This window comes from Ctenopharyngodon idella, chromosome 15 (genome assembly GCF_019924925.1).
Source record: "Ctenopharyngodon idella isolate HZGC_01 chromosome 15, HZGC01, whole genome shotgun sequence".
NCBI classification, from domain to species: domain Eukaryota; kingdom Metazoa; phylum Chordata; class Actinopteri; order Cypriniformes; family Xenocyprididae; genus Ctenopharyngodon; species Ctenopharyngodon idella.
In genome coordinates, this window is record NC_067234.1 from 17,871,588 (window position 1) to 17,897,012 (window position 25,425).

Sequence of the window (25,425 nt, forward strand, 5' to 3'; positions counted from 1 at the left end):
TAAATTTCAATTAGCCTAAAAAAAAACAAATAGACACAAAAACCTTGGATATTCAACAAATGCATAAACATAAAACTGCTTTGTCTGACTAAATCTCAAAAATATCGATTTTCAGATTAAATGATAAAATTAAGAGATATCCATATGTTGAGATGAGATTTTGTGCCATCTATGGTCAACAAAAAATAAGAAAAAAATATGCTGCTTCATATGTTCACAAACCAAATAATATGCCAAATGTGAAACTATTTTTAATGCACTGTAAATGTTTCAACTACTGTCACCTCAGGAAGGTGATGCTCATGTATGATGTGATGTCACCCCGCAGCTCATTTCTAATTGGTTCAGCCAGTGATGTTACAACTCACCCCGTGTCACACACTCCCCGGTCTCCCCCTACATGTAGGCTACGTCTCTTCTTAAGTAACGGATTCCTTGAAAGTGCTGCTGATGCTCGTGTCCCAACTCTCTCCTCCTGGTGTGGTCTGGTCTCGCTCTCTTCTTCGACGCATGCGCACACAGGCAGCGCTGTCCTGCTTAAAAACAGCTGGGCTCTTACGTGCGTTCACATAGAGAAACGTGGGGCTGCAAAGCAAAGGGGACACGGCAACGGATTTAGATAAGGATTATCGCTGTTATAGTGGTTTCACAGCTATGCAAAATAAGAAAATGCAAGAGGATTAGTGACACACATCAAGTGGAGCAAAATAGCAAAACAGAGTGAGAAAGCGAGATGCGACTCGCCTCGGAGATGAAAGAGATGCTCATGTTCATGAAGAGGTAATAACCAAAGGAAATCTCTGAAACACGTTTAATATGCTATAAGATTTGTATTCTTCACTGCCGAGGAGTAGTTGATGAAGGTAGGAGAATTTCGTATGCTTTAAAAAAAGAGAAATGTCTTAAAAAGCTTTTTATCCCAACCTAACTATTGTTCTAATGTTTAGACTATGTTTTAATGCTTTAGACTAAATGCATTCCAAAGTTTACGTAAATTATAAAAACGTCACTTTTATGCGCCAATATATCTATTTAAGTCATGGGCAATTTTGTTAAAATGAATGCAAACAAGTGTTTATAACTGATGCCCAAGTGACTGATCTTACTGTTTCTGTTTTTAGGATTTGTGCTTAAATTCAGGAACATTTTGCATACGCATATGCAGTCTGTAGCTACTACTCCTTTATAATCTAAAAAGTAGAAATAGTGTTTTAGAATAAAAGAAATGGCTGTTTTAGTGTAATTGGTTAAAACCGATCCCTCAGAACTGACACAACAGCTTGGATACATTTACAAATATTGCATATATTTATTATTTTATATTTATGATCTATTAAGCATTATAGAAGTAATAATGTTTTACAGTTATTAATGGAAATTACTCAAGTATAAAAACCTAGCTTTTTAAATAGGGTTGGCTGAGAGTCTAAATGGGGATCCCTGGGTCTGTAGATAAAGGAATAAACCTTTTTGCAAACATTTGCAATAATTTTCTTATAGACCATTGATAAGCTTGGGTTTGCTTTTGTGCTACAGCACATAACTGTTATACACAAGGTCTTATGGAGTCGTGTGTATAAATATGATGTGCTCAGTGATAGGATTTGTCCATAAGAGCTGAATTATCTGACAAACTGCACTAACATGTGTCTTTTGAGTGCACCCAGATGCCATAGATTTCATTAGTGCTTCCTTCCCTCATCCTTCATCATTATATCGGTTCTTTATGGTCATGAAAAAGGAATATATCCAGACTGACTGTAAATGAGTCAGTCTTCAGCATTCATGTCTCACAGGCTTAATCAAGATCATTTTGTCATGGTTGACCTTTCAGCCGCATACATTTACCGCCTATGGGGCAAACCGCCTCATCTCCAGAGAGGCATTTGCCATAGAATTATGTATGAATACATAATCCTTCATGATTGCATTACATCAGTGTGCTTTTACTGTATGTCATACTGTCCCTTTTGTTAATTTCTCTCCCTGCTCCAAAAAAATGTTAACTTGTGCCTATATACTTACAGTAGCTACATATGCTATAAAAGTAACGACAGACCTTTACATGTTTGAGAAAAAAGTGCTCAAAGGTTTTTTTTGTTTTTTTCAGCATGTGATTACATCTCCAGCTACAAGGTCAAGTCTCTGAATAATAATTACAGTGAGACTTACTTTAAACCAAATGAAGCAGTCAGATAAAGTGATTATTCAGCCTTGAACCAGGTCTCAATTCATATAAATACCTTTATATTATTTTGATTAGACTGTCTTTTCCCATTTAGATTTCCCATGCTTTGACCAACCACTGGTGACTGCAGTGTTCTCCAGCCTCACTAAAACCTATTCTAAATAATGAATGCATGGAGGGTGGTTGATTATGCTTCTGGAAATATTTTCTGGCCTTAGCACAGTTTGCAAAGGACAGTCTTATTTCCCTTTCCGTCTCCCGTGGTCTCACAAAACTGACAGAAGCATTCTAAATAGACTGAACGGACTGTTTTTGCCATGGTAATTATAATTTATTTGCATATTTTGGAAAGTCATTGAACCATGTTGTAATTTTGATCTTGGGCTTTGGAAACCAGTTAAATTCTCCAGTTAAAAACTGGGGAGAATCACTAAAAATGATCTGATATCATCATTTATTTGCATCTACCTCAAAAAACACTCTTTAATCATTTTTTAAAATACAAAAAGTGTGTTTGCCTACACCATGCATCTGGATATGTGATATTATAACACTCTTCTTCATCATCTTGTTATGCTAAGAACCGTGGCTATAATAAATTGCACAACATCTGGAGATAACACGAACAGTCTTTAATATAATAATTCAAAAACAGGAATACACAGGATAATATCACGGGGAGAAAACACACAACCACTTAACTAAAGATGACATGGAACTATGAACTGAATAAACTGAGGGCTCAAATACTCAGGGAGAGTAATTGAGGTAAAACAGAACAGGTGCAGGAACTAATTAACAACAAAAGAAACTAACAATGACTGGGAACTCAAAACAAGCACCGGAAACAGCAAAAAACACAGCAAAACAAGCACAGGAAACACAGTCAAAACAAAACCAAAACAGAACATACACGATACATACTCAGTCCAAATGAGGAGGGAGGGTGGGGGCGCTGTGGATGAGGACTTAGAGCAGGTGAATGCTGGAAACAGGAGAAGGTAACGGGAGAAAACTAGGGCGGTGATGATGGTGGGAGGAGCCAGGCAGAAGAGGAGAGCAGGACTAGCCAGATGGGGACCCAGAGTACAGCCAGGATGAAAGCCCACGGCAGAGTCGAGGGAGGAAGGAGCCATGGTGGAGACTTGGCTGATGAAAACAGGGGGATGACTGATGGAGACTGAGCCGATGGAGGTGGAGACCCAAACAAAGACGAAAAGCCAATGTGAGCATGTGACACCGATGGTACAGAAGACCAAGGCGGAGCCACAGCGATGAGCATCCAAGGTGCAGCCAGGGTGCCAGAGGACTGAGGTGGAGTCAGTGGGACTGAGGACCAAGGCAGAGCCAGAGGGAATGTGGTGCCTGATGAAGCCAAAGGGCGCAGGCAGAGCGATGTCTGACAAAGGGGGAGCCAGAGAGACAAGGGAGCTTGGTGGAGCCATAAGGACGATGGTCCCAGGTGGAGCTGAGGGAAGGAGGAGCCAAGGTTGAACCGACTGGTCAACAAGCCGAGGTGGAGTGATGGGCTCAGCGGCTGGAGGCAGAGCCAGGGGATCCTATTGCCAAGGTGGAGTTGGTGACAGGAAGACCTGAGGCAAATCCACACAGTAGAGTGGAGTCAGAAGAGGGGCCGAGGAGTTGAAGGAAAACGGCAGAGGTGGACCTGACGGACTGGCTGGCTTTGGAAGAGGGGGCGGGAGAGGGAGGCTGGGTTCTTCTTCTCGGGAGAGGGAGGGAAGTATCTTCTTCCAAACTGCATAAACTGCAGAGGCCTAACTCAGCACACCCTCAACAGTGGGAGTGTGGGCAGGGCTTTTCTCCATACCCTCGTACACTACGAACAGCCCCACGGGGGCGGACAATGTTGCCGGCTCACACACCTGGTCAGACTCACTGTGGGGCTCTGGCACCGGGGCGATGGTTGGCTCAGCCCTCATTTCTGGCTCTTCCATCCGGGCAGGCTCGGGCTCTCCATCTGCGGTGGACTCTGGTGTTTGCTCCGTGCAGAGTGGGGGGTGGGGGTGGCTGGCTGGGCTCTGGGTTCGGAGTGGGGCTGGTGATGTCCTCCTCGGATGATGGATGGGGACCCGCAGTTCACCAGCACCCATTCCACAAACTCGGCAAATGTCCTCCAGGACCAACACCAGGCAGACGTGCTATTGTGTGCTTGTTCAGGCTGGTGTGATAAAAGACAAACAAAGAGCGATCCGGGAAATAAGTGAGGCACGCCAGTTGTAGAAACCCTCAAGTGTGGTCCTCAAGGGATTGGGGACAGCAAGTCCGTTCTTCTCTTCTTCATCTATATCTAAGTGAAACAGCTACTCGAACAAGGAAAAAAATGTAGGGTGGGACTTGATTTTTCCACAGGGAATTGATTGGATCATTGTTCCAACCTTGTGCTGAAAAACATGTCATCAGAAAAGAAAAGAGATGTCACAAACGAAAAAAAAATATATATATATATTTCTCAAAATATCTTTTTTGTGTGTTCCTGCTATCCCTTTAAGTGCTTATATACTACCTTTACTGTTGGTTTAGGAACTAACAAAAGTGGGAGAAAGGGTAGTGAAAATGCAGCTTATTAAATTTCATTGTACAGAACCAGGAAGGAGAGTCTGCACAGATGAAAGACTTCACAGTTGATTTGTGATGAGAAGCCACTACATTTACTTACCGCAGCAGCTGAAAAAAATGAAGACATTACAGTCGAGAAAGAAAGAGCTACGTTTCTTGGAATGCAGTGTCATCCTCTGCAGCTGATGGTGATGAGTTCCTGCAAAATACATGGAAATAATGCTGCAGTCTTGTCAGTTTGTGTCAGGGAGGACCACTGTATATGCATGTGTGTGTTGCGGTATGCCAGGACTTGCTTTATCTCCCAGAAGAGGCCACAGAATGATCACACTTACTTGTCTGTGGTCTGTGGGTGTTAAAGTGCTCCAGTGTCAGTACTTCGACTACACCGCTTCGTGCACACATCCGTTGTAGTTTAGTGGTCAATAAACCGGTGTCCAGGGGCCAGCAGTCGCCATCTTTTCAGCCAGCATTTATTGAGCGAATTTTAGTTATAGTGCCTTGTTTATGGCCTGGCTATAAATCTCCAAATGTAAATGTGCCTCAAGCAACACAAAGCATAAATAATGAAAGACAGACTATTCCTAACAAAATTTTAATGCATTGTCTAATTTATCTCCTTTCCTCTCTTGCCGCTGTAAGTGTCTAGTAAATACTGGACGTGAACCAGCGAAATAGGACACGTTTGAAACATATATGCAAAAATAACGAGTATATGGACTCACAATACACTTATATATATATATATATATATATATATATATATATGTGTGTGTGTGTGTGTGTGTCTTATTTTGCAACAGGCTTTGTATGTTTTAACCAAAAACTCAGTTGGATCAAAAGCAAAATCAGACCAAATTAACAAATAACAGTTCAGTTTATATGGAGCTTTTGGACACTGCAGTGAAATCAATCCCTGCAGTGGATGATCAATAGTTTGAGTAGGCTGTAAATAAAGTGATTGACAATCACCTGCAGTTCAGCTCACAGCTGGAGGTTCCTCTTTCTTCTGAGGATTTGGATTAAGCATTACGCATGATTTTTCAGCCATTTAAGTTTTGCAGTTCAAATCAGATGGACATCTTCGCCAAAATATAGGCAGAATTATTCATTTTATATGATAAAAACTCTACTAAATAGCATGGTGCATATTTGCTTTATTTTCATTTCCTTTAAATATTATGCTAAATAAAATGCAGTTTTCATTAGTGAAATCTTAATTAGTCATCACGACTACTCTTGGGAACTTAGCATATATTATTTTGAATTCGCTGACAGACTGCCAATCAGTGAACTGCAGGAAATGTGTCTTTAAATCTCTCTGATTAAATTATTCAACGCTGGTGTGTGATGCTGAGCAAGATTATTTTCCAGAACATATTACAGAATATAACACACATTACTACTTACTAATTTTGAGATTTCATTTGCACTGCAGTATAGAGTGGAAAAAAGTGATCTAAAAAAGTGCTTCATGTGGTAATATCTAAATTAAACGAAATCATTCAAGCCAAAATATTATTTAACATCACTGAATCATTCTAAATACATTAGGTTACACTAGCCAAACTAAATGTAAAGGTTAGATCAGGAAGAAACAGATTCGTACAGTAACAATTGCAGGTTACCACTTTTTTACAGTGCATTGGAAAGAAGAAAGAAGAAATGCATTACATTTTAAGCCTAATATGAAATGCCCCCCCATTTCTTGGATTTGGCCTTGAATATATATTAAAGGAGGACAGATTGGGGTCACTGCGGGCCAGGGGAACAGCGGGCCACCTGTCATATGTCTACCGCCCCACTGTGACACTCTTTAGAAGCAAGATTATGACTGTGGAAACCTGCTTCGCTTAAACATTTTTTTACTGAAATGCTTCATTCAGAGATATTGAAGAGGAGCACATAACAGCCATATGGCCAGAGATGGTGGCAAGATGCTTATATGAGAGAAAAGAGAGCTTTCCAGGCAGCATCTGAGCTCCAGGGTCAGTCCCATCAGCCTCTGAGATGGAAGTGTGGCTGCCCTGCTGTAAGTGAGATGATAACACGCTGGGAAAGCAGATGAAGACAAATGAGTGCACCAGTCTGGACATACAGCACCCGCTCGCTGCTGTCCACCGACAGCCAGGAAGACTCAGCGCAGTGCTATTACAACTCAAGAGTTTTGAGGCATATGCCACTAGAGCAACAGCAAAATATACTAATAAATAAAACATCAAATAAAGGCGAATAGCGTTAGATTTCGAACTTGATGCCCTCTGAAATGCACCGCGGAGTCGTCAGACTTCCCTGAACGGAAATGGAAATGACCTTGGCTCTGCATTATTATTCATAAATGCATTTGTTTCTGTGTGAAATGCAATACCATTTACTAGCAAGCACACAACAGAGCGAAAAGAAAAGATAAAATAAGATGAATTATGTGTCCCACGCATCGCACTGCTATAACATTCATTAACGGACCATCCTTATAATTAATCGAGCCACCTCCCTTTGGCTTCATTAATTACAGTTATTTAAAGTGAATAATATTACAACAACAAAAAAAACAAAAAACTTGGGACTACTGCCAAATGCTCCGGTTTACCAAGATGATGAGAAACTCATCTCTCATAAACATACCGTGGCCTCATTTCAGGTTCATTTTTCAAAAGTGATTTTCAACTGAATAGATCTATAGTGGAAAATTCCTAGTTGAGTAGGATTCATGCATATTAAAGCAGTGAAGGCATAGCACCTGTTAAAGATGATTTCATAGAACAGGTATTTTCATTCTGAAGCAAAAACTGCTGAGCATCAGCTATCAGTAATGTACCATATAATGAATGAACCCTAATGAATGAACATAGCAGCAAAAACAGCTAAAAAATAAAGAAAATAAATACTGTTTGGGAAAATACTGTAGCTAGTTAGTTGTAGTACCTTGATTTTATTATGCCTAATGTTTGAAGATTTAATAAGTATTTGATTGCTTTCTACAGAGATGAAAGAGGAAAAGAAATAATAATTCATGTTAGTAGGGTTTGACATTAAGTGCCTGTGTAAGCACACAAAATCTACCCTAAGGCAAAACACAAAGCCCTACATATGTGTTTTTTAATCTCTTTCAATATATATTCAGTATATATTTATATATTCAATAACTAATTTTAGGGAGTGTATGTATTTAAACTTGGGTTGTCAGTCAATTAAAAATTGTAATGGAATGGAATACATAAATTAAAAAGATTTGCATTAGGTCCGTATCAATATTTGCTAGGGAAAAAATAGAAAAAGGATTATATAAAAAATACTGAAGTCAAGTTGTTTTTTAGCATTTCATGCCTTGAGTGCCACATTTTTAAGATGGCATGCCTACAGTTCTCAATTCAAGTTCCAATTCTAAGAGTACGTTTGCATGACAACGATGTACTAAAAATGGAAAAGTATTTCCTTTGGGTTTTTTGCATACAGACGACAACGTTCTCAAAATGATCCCTGTTCACACGGGTTCCCAAAAATGACTAAAAACACTGTATTATGCATGCCAGGCCAGTAGTTGGCGAGGTCACCATGTAAAGAAACACTGACTGCCTATAGACTGAACAGGTAATACGCATGACTCGCAAAATACACAAAAATTCGCGTCACTCTGTACTTGTGTTTCTAGGCTGCCAAAATGCCGTTGACCTGTAAATGAACAGCCAAAATGCATAAAAAGTTTTCTGTTTTTTGTCGAAAAGTTTGCTTGATTTTGTCGAGTTGTTATTAACACAAGAACATGTCTTGAGTGAACAGCTCTTTGATCAATGCTGTCAGCTCTGTCTAAATCTGGTTCATATACATGTAAGCAGCTTTTCATATTTGTATATATATTATTCAAAAGCTATGAATTATGTATACATGGAAAGAAAATTGTTTATGAGAACATGTTGCTGCAAATAATTCAAATGAAAAACAGATTCATGGAGTATAGCTGAGTATTATTAGAACATGTTCTTACATCTTATGTTTTTAAAATATTTTTCCCACACCTTGCAGTACTAGAACCTTCTAAAACTGATTTTGAAAATAAGATAAATAACGGTGTAGAACTGCAGATGCAGTGTGTGTTATTTCGATTGCAGCCTCTGTCTTGTAAAGGAGAGATTTGTTAGAAGTTGCTCTGTGTACTGGAAGAGGGGGAAAAACTACCAGACGCCAGTCACTCACTGTTCATAGCTAGAAGAATAATGAGCCCTCAGGCTGATTGACATTCTCAGCCGCCACATAGTTATGGTTTCCTCTGGTGCTGGCGAGGACACCCGCCCCTGCATCTCAAGCGTTTATGCAAATCTAGGCCTTTTTCCAGCAATAGCCCTAAAAAGAATGAGTCGGGGGCTCACTGACATAAAATGGGTCCAGTGAGCAAAGCTGCGCTTGTATGGAGAGCTTCAACAGGCCCAGTTATCTCTGATCAAGATCTGACACATAATCAGAATAATGACATTTGTACCCCAAAGTATGAATGAGATTGAAAATGAGTTTAAAAAAACAGCTATTTGGCTATAAAGTGATGTCAGTTGAAAAGGAAAGTCGTTTTAGAGAAACATTTTTTTCTTTTGGATTTTTTAAGCACAGAAACGTATTAAGAAAGTAAATAGGGTCAATTTGACTTGAATAAAATTGGTTAGATATTCTGTTTTTACTCTTCGCCTGGCCTTAGATTCTCACGCATTAAACCAAATCCACATTCATATTCATGTGTAGTCTGTTCTGGTGATTATGCATTTAATGCGTAATCAGTGTGCGGCTCAGCCTGTGTTTTCATCTTCTGTGGACCCAAACATGTTTCAGATAAAATAGACTGGGAGAGTATGTGGGGCACACAGTGGGCTCTGTAGAGCTAGACTTGCTTGATTGGCAAGAATGAATGGAAGCGAGGGACAGCCCACCCCTGAGTTCACTGAGGCTTGTTACAAGGTTTGTTTTTCAAGCTTTGCCACACAAAAGGATTCTCAGTGGATCTAATATAATGGGCTGAAAGTTTCAAGAAGGTCTAAAGCGAATGGAAAGAAAAAGTGCTGCAAATTCCAGAAATTATTTGGCTTAGTTTAGCAGTACTAAACCAGTACCGTCTGTCAGTCAGCTAATGTGCATATTACTTGTCTAAAAAAAAGTTAGAAACATGAAAATTTATTTTAGAATATTGAAATGAAAATCAGGAATGGAAAGAGTGATTTATCACCCCTGGCAGATGTATATATACTGTATATGTTTTTTCCCAGCGTTTTCAAACCTCACCATGCTCATCAAGGCTGCATTTATTTGATCAAACATACTGTAAAAACATACTTACTAATAACTATTAAAATAACTACTTTTCTATTTTAATATGTATTTCAAATTGAATTTATGCCTGTAAAAATTGTCAGCATCATTACTCCAGTCTTTAGTGTCACATGATCCTTCAGAAATCATTCTAATGTCAAGAAACATTTCTTAATATTATGAATGTTGAAAACAGTTGTGCTGCTTAATATTTTTTTTGTAAACCATAATACTTTTTTCCAGGATTGTTTGATTATTATTAAGTACAAAAGAACAGCATTTATTAGAAATAGACATAACAGTATTTGTAATATTATAAATGCACTGTAAACCCAAACAATATAACTATCTTATAATGGAAAGTACCTTTTACTCAAAATGTGCCAAAAACTAACTATTATTTTTGAGTTCATTCAACATCTATCAGAGATTTAAGTTAACACTAAATATTTTTTTGAGTTTTTACAACTCCGCTAAAGTTTAGAGTTCAGGGAACTTGAAAAAATAGATTCAACCATAATCAAATATTTTAATGTCAAACATACGTCCGATAGTGTCATTCGTTTTTTTCTTTTTCTACCAAAATGTGACGTCATCACTGAACGTGATGGTCTGATTGGTATCAGTTACACACACATCATCCGCCCACAGGTTAGGTTATCCTAAAAACTATCAGTTGCAATAAATTAAGATGAACAAAACACTAAAAATTTATTTTGATTTAAATCAATGTTTATTTGTAATTTACAGTTATTAAAATAAAACTAGCTATGCTTACCTACGATATTTAAGTTTGCAAACTTACACAAATATTTCAGGTAAAAATCAGTTGTGTCAAATGTTTTGAGTTAGTAGAACTTATCCGGGTTTACAGTGTGTCTTTACTGTCAATTTTGATCAATTTATGCATTCTTCCTAGCTGGAAAAAAAAAAAAAAAAATGTAGAAAAAAAATAAATAAAATTTACTGACCCCAAATGTTTAAATGGTAGTGCACAATATCATATTACAAAGGAAAAAGAGAGAAAATTGTTTTTATCATCTAAATGCTTCTCCTACAAAATAACATTTCCACATACTTCACTGTCTAACATACACACACACAAATCCCCAATTGTTTATACAGCCTTTGGGTTGTCAGAGCCCAAGCCCTCCCCACCCGACTAGAAGACTGTAGTGTACCTCTTACACTCTTCACATTTGTTGTGTACTCATAAAGACAGACAGGAGCACAAACAGGTAATGCTTCTCCAGCCAGCGAGCCTTGCTCTCTCCTCTTAATGGAGACATACTACCAGAATAACTGCCACACAGTCTCTATATTTCTTTCTTGTCTCTAGCACTCTGGTCTATCTCTGAGAATAAAAAAGTGAAAGATGTGCTTTGACTTGCGTCTAACTGCTTTCTATTTTCCCACCAGGTTCCCCGAAGTCTTTGAGCCGTAAGAGCTCAGAGTACATCCTGCCACAAGTACTTCTGTCATCAAGGGGATGTAACGCCAAACTCGAGTTTTCACTTAATCCTCTCACAGGTAAACGGCGGGACATTTTGCCTGAGGAATTTTGCGCTCAAAGAGTTTTTAAACAGAATGTGAATAAGGTATCAGTGGTAGAGCTTTCTAGAGAATGAAGCTCCTGGAATAGAGCTCTATCCACCTTTTATTTTTTGGTTGGAGGCATGAAACTGTAGAATCAGTTTTTCTTCACTAACCTGGAAGGAGGGCAACATGGCAAAGCCCTTCTACAGGCTTCAACGCTTTTTACGACGGACTCAGCTGCTCTTCTTGTTTCTCGGTGTCGCCTACATTATGGCTGGAAGTGTCCTTCTTCTGCAGAGACATGGATTGGTGGTGTCACAGCGTGGGACAAGCAGTTACTTTCCATTGCCGTCTTTGCCGTCTCCTCCCAGGTCCCTGGAGGCACCTGCCCTCCGGACAAGTTATGGAATAATGGGCGCACGGCACAACAGCAAGGGGGTGGGATACCAAAGCGTTTTGTCTGAAGACAATGCTGGACCACAATGGCTCACCTCACGAAACCAGGAGATCCGACATCTGAGACGTCGCTGGTTCCACAGCCTCATGTCTGAGCAGGAAGCGTCTAGAGTGGAGAAAGTTCTTCCGAAAAGAAAAATCCGACACAAAGGTGAAAGTCTGTGCTAAATGAGCTGTGTGCTTTTCAGGATGACAAATCGGTTGTTTATGATAATTGGTTTATTTTCTCAGTTATCTCGATTCCAAGCTGTGCTGCAGAATCTTCCCATCTGTTTGCACAGAAAAAGGTCACGTTCTGAATTTGTGATGCGATTGTTATTCTTTGCTCAGGCACGTACATCGGATGCTTTCTGGATGACGCCAAGGACCGGGCACTCAAAGGGATGGTGTTCTATGACTTCCGGAAAATGACCAGCACCTTGTGTCAGGACACCTGCACCGAAAGGTATGTGATTAATGCACAATATACTCAAATACACACAGCTTTTGTTGTAATCGTGGAGCGACCGAAAAGCAGATGGACATCTGTTGCCTAGAGGCTCCTTTGTGCTCATCTTAAATCACGAAATAATGAAACAGTGTTTAGGGAAAAGAACATGCGGTGTGAATCCCTGTGCCAGCTGGCGGAGCTCATGCTGGGAATTGGATCAGGCCCAATTAATGGAGCGCGGCTCTGGACCTGAGCTCCGCTAATGCTGGAGGAGAAACATCTATCTGCCGTGATAGAGTATACACTTTCTCTAGTTCTTAGGCCGATAGATAATTGACCACCAGAGAACAAGTGTGAGGCAGACTGACCTCCTGTAATTACCCCCAACGTTTCAGAGCTTATTTAATTACTTGGGTGACATTTGCAATGTTCAGGGGGAATCCAAATAGTCCATTAGAAACATGAAACGTAACATATGCTAGAGATGATTTTCTGTGTTCACAAAATAAAAATTTCTTAAAAAAAAAAAAAAAATCACACATTTAAAGTAGTTTATCAAACATAGTTCATTAAACATATCTAAAAGTTATCACATCTAAAAACATGGGATCAGCCTCTAACATTTAAAGTAACAAGATATCATATTTGTGGAACCTGCCAGAAGTTACTTATGTCTAAAAATTAATTTTCTTTAATACTCTATGACTGCACAGAACGAAAAGGATCTGACATCCCAGTATTATCATCTACAGATAGGTGACGGAGAAAATCTTCTCCTGTTCTGTGTCTGCAGGTACGTGTCTGCTCAGACTGAGCGATTAATTCAGAGCACAGATTAACAGTGGGAATGTCCCTGGCTAGGTTGCCATGGCAGTGCCAATGCCACGTTTCAAGCAGAGGATCAGGGAAACAATTTGCAGAGGGGCTCAAGCTAATACCTGTTGAGCCCTACACCAACATGCTTGAATAGAATCGTGCTGCGCCTTTTTGCAACCTCCACAAAAAGTCAAGAGGGCCAAAGGACAAAAGCTTTGAGATGGAGGATTATCATTGTGGTTAACACCACCATTAGCCAACTTAAATTAAAGTCGAGATGGAGATGTGTGCAGGATCTTCCTAGACAAGCTTGTTACTGTGAGATAGCTGGCCAAGTGGTCCACAATGGCACCCTGAGAAAGGCTGCCACTACAAAGTTGGTTAATCTAGCACCACGGGGTATGGAAATGGTGAGACAGATGTTTGGCTCAGCAAGCTGGCCAATCACCAGCTGGTAACCCCCTGGGCTCACAGGCAGGCATGGACTGAGAGATGCTGGTGGACTTTAGCAGAATCCCTACTGGGTCCAGGCTGCATTCAAGGGTTTTAGTTACTTGTGTAATTCTTTTCTGTAAAAGATTGCCTTTGAAAATAAAAAAAATCTTTTGTAACATTATAAACGTTCTTACTGTAACTTTTCAATTGATCAATTAAGATCAGTTAAATGCACACACGCACAGAATATATACATATACAATATACATGTTTATATTGTATTAACATTGTAATAACATCTTTAGTTATGACAAATGTAATATTGTCTTGTATTAAGAAATTAAAGACTTATCGCTATAAATATTCATGCTGTTCAACCATGGTGGCTCACTTTTTGATTTTGAATGTTTTGTTTTACACAGTGGGTATCAGTTCGCTGGCCTTGAATATGGGTCCGAATGTTACTGTGGCAACCGCATCACAAGCACTCGGATGAAAGAGGAGGAGTGTAACTTGGACTGCAAAGGCGAGAAGGGCGCTATCTGTGGAGGTGTGTCCCGTCTGTCCGTTTACAAGGTGGAGGAGGTTCTTCCTGGCCAGCGGAGATGTGAGTGCTTGAAATAAGTTCACTTATTCTCAGGACAAAACTTCCCACACTGTCATGCATAGCTTTACCAGTGCATTGGGAAGCATACAAATCACCTCAGAAAAATTAAATAGATAGACAGATAGATAGATAGATAGATAGATAGGTAAGTGGCAGTGGAGCTTTGATGTGGCCATATGTTTGAAACTGGTTCCTTCATCAGTCTCTTCCACATGCTGCTGGACCTCTGAGTTCAGACCCAGTGTCCCTCTGCAGTTTCAGGCCAACTGGATTTGGCCCAGCATAACACTCACAGACACAGCTATTAAGCTCTGACCATATGTTTTGTGGCCTAAATTGAAAATACTATCCATTGTACCAGATAATAATGTCTTGTTAAGAGGGATTTGTGCATTGTTCAGGCTGTTGGTTTTAAGATGTTTTGTTGTAATGCAACAAAAAGCCATGAAGAGGTCTCAAAATGATTGTTTTAATTGTTATGCTTATTTATGCTAAAAATTGTAAATGTGAAGGGGACAGTTGTATAACGCTTTAAATTTCTTTAGTGACATTCTGAGTTATAACAGTAAAATTCCCTCTTTCCCTCATAAATGTACCTTTTTCTCCAGCTGTCTAAAGTAGGATTATCAAACATACAGGTACAAATGGTACCATTTGGTACAAAAAAAAAAAAAAAAAAAAAACCTTGACGGTACCAGCACTTCTGCAGTATCGGTACCTGGTATATTCGGTACCCGCTGATATACGCTGCTTTCAAACGCTCCCGTTCTTGTTAGTTTGAGCACTCTCTGGGCATCAAAGGTTTCTATTTACAGCGTGTTTTTACAAGCGTTGAGCTCTGTAGCCAAACACAATCATATCTGTTGACCTATCAGAGGCGCTACTCAGTAAGTTAATCAGAATCTGCTTAACACCATGAAAAACACAAAGTTTTGTTTTGTTGAGCCGCACGCTTGCGAATCCTTTCATCATAACCAGCAAAGTGTAAACACGATGTAAAAAAGAGATTGATTGTATCAGTTAAGACAGCTTTTAAATACAAATTTAGTTTTTCATGCTGCTAAGAACACTGCAAAGTTTCTGGATTGACAATTATATTCAAATGCACGATTGAATTGGAAACTGTGATGATTGACAGTAATTTTTGCTCTGATACTGAGAACTGCAATATTTGGTACCATGACAACCCTAGTCTAAAGTTAAAATGGTAACTTAACCTTTAAAATGCATAATGAACTCATCAGTATTAAAAAAATAAATTAATTAATATACACTACTGTTCAAAAGTTTGGGGTTGGTAAGATTTTTTAATGTTTTTGATGTTTGTAATAAAAAAATGCAGCAAAAACCATAATCTTGTGAAATATTAATTTAAAAAAAAAGTCTTTAATCCAAACTCACTCAGGAAAACAGACTTCACAACACTTGAGAGTAGACTTATGCTGGGTACACACTAAAAGATTTTTGAAAACTTATAAGATTTTCAAAATGTGAGAGACCACAAACATGAGGACAAAAAAATCCTAGATTTAACCGTTTTGCTCCTGTAGAGTGTGGTGTGCCATGATGCGACAAACACAGCACACACCACACAAACAGATTTTCAACCAGAGTCCCGACTGTGAACAAGAGAAATCTCACAAAATCTCTCAAGACTTCAGAGTAAACATGACAGACGACGGGCAGGGAGAAAATGAGTTGATCGTGTTTGGAATGATTTTGGTATGTTTTACTGGACATGTTGTATAAAGACTTGTGCTGTTGCCACAAATCGACAAGCTGATCCTCCATCTCTGCTGTCCAGATCCATTTAACTTTGTGCTGAACCATGACTGCATTTGTTATGCTTCTGTCTTCTGTCAGCTCGCTTTCTGATTGGATATTGTTTCGTCTCACGTGATAATCTCCAGAGCGTGCGCGCGGTTGTCCTCGGGGTCCCCCCACACATCAGCATTTCTGATTCACGATCAGGGTGCCTCCGACGTTCTTCCGAGCAGATTCAGTCACTCTTAACACACCTCACACCACAGGAAAATCTGATAAGATCATCTGTAGAACCATCAAGATAATCGGGACATTACCTAGGGTTGTCAGAAGGGGAGAAATAAGCCCAAAATCAGCCCGATTATCTTGTGGTGTGTACCCAGCATTAGACAGGACAAATGAACTCAGGAACACAAGGAGAATATATACAAGACCAAATGAGGAACTAATGAGTTAATTAATTAGACAACAGGTGAACAGAATGCAACAATCAAACACACTCAGGAAACTGGGTCAAATGAAAACAATGAAACAGAAAACAGAACATAACTCTGACACGCCTATAGTGCAGAGCATATTTTTGTGTGAAGAATATTCTTTGCACAATATTCTGCTAAATCAGAATCCCTTTACCACATCTGTATCAGTGACTGGGGTCTGCTTTGTTTTTGGTAAAGTTGAACAGTCTACCTCCTGTCTAGTAAGTTCAGAGACTCACCCGAGACCTGCAGTTCTCCGCTGTGCTATAGTCTGTTTTAATAGTGCTTTGTTTGATGTTTTCGGGCAGCTGTGTTTCATTTACAGCTCTCACAAAGGAACATGTGATCGGCGGTCTGCTGGGCCTCTTGGTTTATTTGGAGAGGCAAACAAAAGCCCTGGGGTTTCGGTTATAGAGTGCTTGTTTACTCGGCAAAGGTGACAAAGTGTCATGAAGGCCTTAAATCAAAGTATCCACTCACATCCGGTCCATGTTTTTAATCAGTTTCTCCGCTGTCAACACTGGCTGGAAATTAGTTTGGTGGACATTTATATCGTTATACAGAAAATATAATTTGACTATGGACTTTGGAAAGGTGCTACAGTATATAAATGATAAAAAAAAAATATATATACTCTTCACTAGACTACATATACTGTTATTCCACAAGGATGCATTAAATTAATCAAAAGTGACAGTAAAGGCATTACTATTTCATATAAATGCTGTTCTTTTGAACTTTCTATTCATCAAAGAATCCTGAAAAGAATTTATTACTATACATCACAACTGTGTTCAACATTGATAATAATCATAAATGTTTCTTGAGCCCCAAATCAGCATACTGGAATGATTTCTGAAGGATCATGTGACACTGAAGACTGGAGTAATGATGCTGAAAATTCAGCTTTGATCACAGGAATAAAGGACATTTTATATTCAAATAGAAAACAGTTATCTTAAATTATAAAAATATTTCACAATATTACTGTTTTAACTGTATTTTTAATGCGGCCTTGGTGAGCATAAAATACTTACATTAAAAAAAATGTACCGACCTCCAACATAATTAAACATAATATTATTAATAATGATGTTGTGTACATCTGCTATCATGGGAAGTTCAAAATAAAATGTCAGTTTAATGCATAGTGTTTTGTTGTTGTTGTTGTTGTTGTTGTTGTTTTTAAAAAAAAATCAAATTCATTCCTCTCCTTAGATTCAAAAGCACCTCCTAAAAGAAACATGCAGCTCTGCCTGAAAGGGGTTTGGAAAAAGCTAAAGCAACTTATACAAATAAATTCTTTTTTCGTTAGATATCATAGTTTCCTATCTCTGTGAAATGTGAAATTACCCATACAGCCTCATTCCTTGAACTATTCAAAATTTCTTTGAAGGTCTATAAGGTTTTTTTTACGCATTCACTGCAGCATTTCAGACCTTAGAGCAATGAACAATGAGTGTTGGCACCAATTCATTTTCCTACACTTTTTCTCCTGTCACTCAGCAATGTTCTCCATTCTTCCCTGCCTTTAGACAGGAACGTGCGCTACCGGGGGTGCTTCAAAAATCCTGACAAGACAACAGCAGCTTCCCTGGCCCATGCTGTGCAGCCCAACCTCACCTCCCAGTGGTGCATCAAGACCTGTATGGATCAGGTCTGACTTTATTGAATGTATATAGATTCATTCGGATCGGATATGGTCCGCTTTAGCTGTTGCTCTTCTAGGTGCACACATTTTTTTCCCCACAGTCTTCTAAACACAATCTGCTTGTTTAACCTTTAATGTGTCCCTAAAGAGCACAAATTCACTCTGTAATCAATCCTCTACGCCACTTCATCGCCTGGATTGTGGTGTAATTTGAGTCCTTTCTATCAGATGGTCATGCTTTGTTGCACACCAGCAACATGGTAAATTGATTTATCTTCGTCTTTAGTTGCTAATTGCAGTGCTTGAGAACATATTCAGATAATGATAACCCAAATAGTTGTAATTTGAAGTATGGATGGAGAGACTTAGAGGTCGGCTCTTGGTGTGATTCATTCACATTTACTCTCTCTTATCAGGAGTTTCCTCTGGCCCTGGTCAGGAACCCCGACTGTTTCTGTGGCTATGCCACCCCTCACTTCACTCTTCATGAGCCAGTAAAAGAGGAGCTTTGTGCTGTGGAAAACAGCAGTCTGCCTACCCAGAGTTCCCATCAGCTATTCCTCCAGGTCTATCAGACACCTGTTCAAGGTAAGATACCTTCTCATTGGTTATAATTATTACCTCTGTGCTCAAATTCCCCTACTCGAGCAGTGTATTCTTCTCACTTAGAGTTCAGCCTTGAGATGTATGCTAGAATTAAACAGGGTACCTACTCCTTCAATTCTAAGAAAGAAAATTTTAAACAGTTATTGTTAAAAATAAACTTTAGCCATTCTTACCTAACATCCGGATCCTTCGGAAGGCTATGCAGAGCTGTAGGTGCTACACACAACCGGAAAAAAGCACAGCAAAATTACACTTTTAGTCCTCAAACTCATTTAAGTCTTGCTGAAAATAAGAGGTTTGTTCATATAGTTACTTACCTTCCATAAGTTAAAAAAAATATATATATTTTTTGTCCAGATTCCAGATGCACAGAGAAGAAGTTTCTACCTGAGAAGTCGAGCTCACTGGTGGCTTTGTCCAGTTTTCCTGGTGCTGGGAACACCTGGGTGAGGCATCTGATCGAGCTTGCCACAGGCTACTACACAGGCAGTTACTACTTTGATGGCACCCTCTACAATAGAGGTAACACTATCACCACTCTATCAGCGATAATATATCTTACCATTTTAAAAGACTGCATGCATCTTTGCTGGAGGCAATCTTTCCCACAAATCAAACAACTCTGAAAAATATTATTGCTCAGACATTGGATGAGATGAGTTTATCATAAAGACATCATATCTTTTCTCTCATGCACATAAACAGAGACTCAAAAAAATTATGTCTCTAATGCAAAATGGACATTTAACGATTTTAATCTGTAAACACAACATCATGGCATAACTGCATTACTAAGCACATACAGTACTGCACAACTGCACAAATTGTCATTAGGACTGGGTATCACTATGAACATCCTGATTCAGTTCAGAAGTTCTTAAATCAATGATATTTCATTCCATTCAAATTCTATTCCATGTTTTGATTAATTTGGGAATATTTCAGTTGGGGGCAGTCATGGCCTAAAGAGTCAGACTTGTAACCCGAAGGTTGCGGGTTTGATTCTCAATTCCAGCAGGTAAATGTAGGTGGGGGAGTGAATGGAGTCAATACCCAGGTGTCCTTGAGCAAGGCACCTAACCCCCAATCACTCCCCGGGCGCTGCAGCAAATGGCTGCCCGCTGCTCAGGGTGTGTATGTTCATTACTCACTGTTTCTAATGTGTGTGCATTAACTTGGATGGGTTAAATGCAGAGGACAAATTCTGAGTATGGGTTACCATACTGGGCCTTCACATCACGTCAAGTCACATCATAATGTCTAGAACAACTGCAGTGGATCCAGTATGTTAATTCGGTCTGATTTAAACAGTAGCTTCAGGGTTTGTGAGTTTTTTGATTCATTATAAGGACTGTCTCTTAAGAGTAATTTGTTTGTGAATCTGTCTACATGCTGTATGTTACAGTATTTAGTGCAGCTCGCAAGGATAACTCAACAGAAAGATGTCTGTTCTTGGCATTGTTTTGTGCTACACAGCATTATTATCTTATCACATTCAATTTGGACTGCAAATTCAGGTAAAATATGACTGTTTTGACATGGGGCTGTAGATTCATTGAGCAGAGCCTCTTTTATAGAGTTTATGTTTATTTTTTACATTTTTCTTCTTTTTAAATCCATAAATACACGTCATTTGAGATCGCTTGATATTGTGTATTTGGGCACAGCTGACTTTCTGTTCTGTTTCAAATGCCAAACTTTATTGAGCATATTTTTGTTCTATTATTAAAGAACTTGACCTGCCTTGAAAGTCACAGTGCCTTTTCAAATCCATCACAGAACCTGACACATTTGCCTGAGGGGGGCCGTGGTGCTCATGCCTGGACTAACACCATTTTTTGATGCAGTTTTTGGAACGTATATGTTTGGATTCAGAGGCTGCACTGAGCGGTCGCCACATGCAGTTGGCTGTATATTCTAATCCTCTTCTCCTCCCAACTGTGCAGGCTTCAAGGGTGAGAAAGATTACTGGAAGAGTGGACGAACCATCTGCGTGAAGACGCATGAGAGCGGTCAGCGGGATATAGAGATGTATGACTCAGCAATACTGTTGATAAGAAACCCCTACCGCTCACTCATGGCTGAGTTCAACCGCAAGTGCGCCGGGCATCTTGGTTACGCTTCTGATCAGCACTGGAAGAGCAAAGGTATGAGCACATTATGACTCGAAGACACAAAAATTAGATACACACCATACTGTATTCTCATTACAAAAATACAAAATCTTGTAAATTTAGGCTGGTAAATTTAGACAATATTAGGCTGGTAATATATAGTGCAGATCCTTTAAGTAATTCATGCCGTCCTACTTTCTCCTCTTTCTAGAGTGGCCAGAATTTGTGGGTAGTTACGCCTCCTGGTGGGCTTCTCACGTATTGGACTGGCTGCGTTATGGAAAGAAACTTCTGGTGGTGCATTATGAGGAATTGCAGGAGGCATTGGTGCCCACGTTACGATCCATCACTTCGTTCCTCAATGCCAGTGTCGGTGAAGAGCGTCTTCTCTGTGCTGAGTGCAACAAGGATGGCCACTTCAAGCGCTCAGGTGCGCGACGGCCCACCTTTGACCCCTTCACCCCAGATATGAAACGGCTGATTGATGGCTACATCATTACTGTGGACCAGGCACTCAGAGCCAGCAACCATTCTGGCTTACCACAGGAGTATCTTCCAAGATGATAAGCCCAGAACTAGAGTACAGAAGTGCTCGTCTTGCTCAAGTTTCAATGCTACTACCATGACCAGGAGATATTTTGATACATTTATTTCCTCGCATATTGAGGTAGAAAATAATGCCATATGATGCTGTTCTTCACTGGTGCGCTTTGAGATCGTCATGTTTTAACGGCGGTCTGTAGAGGGGAACAAAGTTCAACACTGTTGACATAACGTGGTGAATAATTACAAAGATTGCAGACCCGAAACTCAAAAACATCTCTAGTCGGAGGCAAAATAAGTTTTCCTTCCTACTTTGGGAGGAAAGTTGAGTGCTTAATTACATACTTCAACTACAAGTCAACAAGAGGCCTAATAAACAACAGATGTAATTGCTTATGAACTAATCTGACGTGTACTGCAGATAATAATGACTTGTCTACCACAATGACAACATTATAATTTTATTACTATACAGTGACTTTTTTGTGTATGGACCCTTTAGACTGTTTACAGAGCTGATATCAATGGATGTAGTCTATTACCATAACAGATGACATGGATGTAACCACGTATTGAAGACAAGGGGGGACCGAATGTTATCTATTGAGAAGAATCAAGTATTGAATAGGTCATTGGTAAACCAAATCCGAATATTGAGTGCAATGCGTCTATGGTGGTTACGGCCCTGATAGATGAGAAACGAAATACTCTGTGATGACGAAGCAGAATGACATGTTTTCCCTCCAAACATTCAAGATCAAGAAAATATGACATAGCAAACAGACTTAGCATATATCAAAGTCAAATGAGTAGTGACTGTCCCCATCCCGCTAGGTTCCTTCAGCTGGACTAGACAAGACTTGCCTTGCGGAATGACGCTAGCCTGATGCTAATCCTCCCAGAGCTGATTAGCACACCGCCAGCATGCTCCAGATGTGTCTGGATTAAGCGCTGGTGTAATACTCTTTTGCACATTGCCAAACTGGGATCAGCTGCAAATTCAGACAATGTCACTGTAGTGCTGGTGGCAGGAATCCCTCCGGGGGGCTGTTTCTGCAGAGTTATTCATTGAGACACAAAAGATCAATCGGTTAGCATCATTCAGTATAGGCTAAATAAAATTTTCTCACTGATAGGGTTTGATCCATAATTTAAAAACAGTGATTAGTGTTACATAAAGCTGGAGTGTGTAACTCTAAACAGGCTCTCCCCTCATCTGTCATTGGTCTGAAAAACCGACAGTAACGCCCCCAAACTCACGCCATTGGTTGAGTCAGTGTTGCTATGCTGGACTGGTTGGGATGCTAAAACAAAAAGAGCAGTTTAATTGTGCTCCATACTGTTTACACTTTTGGGGTGGATCACCTAAACTGGGATGGTTTACTCACCCTCATGTTTATCCCAAACTGGTGTTATTTCAGTATTATGTATGTACTATTATAGTGTTTATTAACATTTTGAATTTGCTTTTAATTTTAGTTTTTATTTCATTTTAGAATAGATTTAGTTTTAGTTAACATTAACAACCCTGCTCCAAACTGCCATGACTTTCTTTCTTATCCGAAGCACAAAGGAAGACATTTTGAGGAATGTTTTAGTTTTTGTCGATTAAATGTAAGTCAGTGGGGTCCAAAATAACATTGGAGCTGACTGACTTTGATTAACAGCTGAAACTTTCCTCAAAATAACTTTCTTGTGTTCCATACAACAAATACAAATTTGGAACGACATGAGGGTGAGTAAATGATTTTAATTTTTGGGTGAACTATCCCTTTAAGCCTTTATTAACTATAAGTTATAATATTTTGGCCCCAAAGGATTCTTAAAAAGAGATATGCATCAGTAAGCTTAACACAAGTATAATTAATGAGCCATATATGAGGTTTAATGAAATATATCAGATTTCGCTTTAGGTTTGTTCTATAAGCCTCTGCCGTGGAGAATAAAATGCTGTGCGCCTGATATGAATTATAAATGAATTCCATTGCGCCCCCACTGTGATTTCCTGCAGGCTTGGTGCTGAGGTCATTGTGTCTTGCCTGGAGAACTGTGACAGATTAATGTCTGAATGAAACAGAATTTTATTTCCACGCACATCGCTGCAGTATATGGTGCACATATAAGCTACATCGATATGTGTACAGCAGTATGTGATTGCCTACGTCTACTGTGTGTGTGTGTGTGTGTGTGTGTGTGTGTGTGTGTGTGTGTGTGTGTACAGAAGGTTGTTCCATGTTCTGGTGCCTCATTCTATGGACAAAAAAACAAAACAAAAAACAAATCCAATTCCATTATGGATTGATTATGTTCACTGAATTTTCTACAGAAGCAAATAGGTTCTATTTCTGCCAACCTGGAGCAAAGGAACAAGAGGCATAATTAGCTCAAGTATTCTTTTTTTGATTTTCATAAACTCTCTTGACATCGGTCAGACTCTGTGACTGCTATTCACTTGAATGAATGCTATTGAGAGGGGCCGGCCCCCAAGGTTTGACTGCTGTTGTGAAAACACAATGAATAAAATTCATGATGCAAGCCGTTGTCTTTTTTCATCTTATCAGAAGTGGTGACAAAAGATTGTTTGAGAATATAAAGTCGTTTGAACATTTCAGAGACTCACTCTTAAGATATTCTAAGGAAAATAAATCTGACAGATGCATGGGAGACTTGATGTTTACCGTTGACTAAGCAATGCGAGCAGGCATTCATTGCTTTACTGAATCTACCAGAATGAACTAACATATAATATCCAAACCTCAGGATTAACATGGCAAAAAAACGGTTCTTTAAAAGCTTTCTTTCCTACGTTTTGTCGCCTTTTTATAGAAGACAGGGTGCCTGCATCTGTCTTGCATCACTCTTTAATCATATTTTTGTTCCCTCTGCTTGATCATTGCTTTGAGCCTCCTCGGAGCGCAGCAAACAGTAAAAGGCCTTGCTGTTCATTCCCTTGTGTCATTTGAAGCTGCAGGCAATCTGTCTTTTAAATATGGCTACGTGCCTCTCTAATGGTAGCTGGAGTTCAGTGCAGCTGACTCTTGCCCTAACGCATGTGTGTGTACAGTTCAAACATGTCTGAGATGAGAAGAACTGTGGCAGGGTGTACTTACCAAAGCATGAAAATACATCTTCTGTACAGTGACAGAGGCTGGCAGAGATACCACATACACTTTAAACCATAACATGTATTTGTGATGAATCCAATCATAATTTTACATAAAGCAAATTTCCAAAATTCCAGTGATTTTATCAGAGGTGTAGCATGAATCCAAAAGATAAGATGCGTGATGCAGAATGAATATTACAACGACTTTTAATAAACACCAAGAGCAATAATCACTATACACATTAAACATTGACAAGTCCGACAACAAACAATGAACTGAGGGAACTAAGGGCTTAAATACACAGAGGATGGTAATCAACAGAACAGGGAACAGGTGCAAAACTATTATTTATTTGAATATGTTTACATAAAACAATATAGAATCTTTAGCCATAACATAAAAATTATTACTGGCTTATCAATATCAGCTAGAATGTTAATATCAGTTCATCCCTACTAGGGCTGCACGATTTATCGCGATTAAACCGCACGATTATTTTATGCGCAGTTTGTCAGAGCTACGGCTCTGTGATCAGTAGTAAATGCTTGATCATCTGAAAGCCAGAGGGCGCTCTAGCACAGAAACTCTAAATATGCCCTGCTGCAGAAGAAGATAACACGTCACATGTCATGTTTGTATCGCTGTAGCTGAATAAACAGAAGATTGCAACGCTTTGATTAAACATGACTAATAAACTCACGACTGCCTTATTCTGTGTAAGAAGCCACATCATCTCACAGAAGGACGCTCAACTGTCGTTATGAAGTGAGTTTGGAGTAAAAGCATGTTATTAAATGTTGTCTTTTGTTGGACAAGCTGTTAAT

At 39.3% G+C, this 25,425-nt stretch overlaps 1 protein-coding gene across 2 annotated transcripts; it reads left to right on the forward strand.

Moving 5' to 3' along the window:
* The first annotated feature begins 440 nt into the window (after positions 1–440).
* LOC127495423 (WSC domain-containing protein 1) lies at positions 441–24,029 on the forward strand. 2 transcript variants are annotated; one of them, XM_051862269.1, is made up of 9 exons: positions 441–863; positions 11,477–12,200; positions 12,380–12,494; positions 14,153–14,337; positions 18,116–18,237; positions 18,648–18,819; positions 19,195–19,359; positions 20,784–20,984; positions 21,163–24,029. In XM_051862269.1, exons 2-9 carry the CDS (start codon positions 11,783–11,785, stop codon positions 21,513–21,515), a joined length of 1,731 nt encoding a protein of 576 aa, XP_051718229.1. In that variant the 5' UTR covers positions 441–863; positions 11,477–11,782; the 3' UTR covers positions 21,516–24,029. The 2 variants fall into 2 exon arrangements, with proteins under 2 accessions (XP_051718229.1, XP_051718230.1); XM_051862270.1 differs by having other exon boundaries at positions 441–780.
* The last annotated feature ends 1,396 nt before the right edge of the window (positions 24,030–25,425 follow it).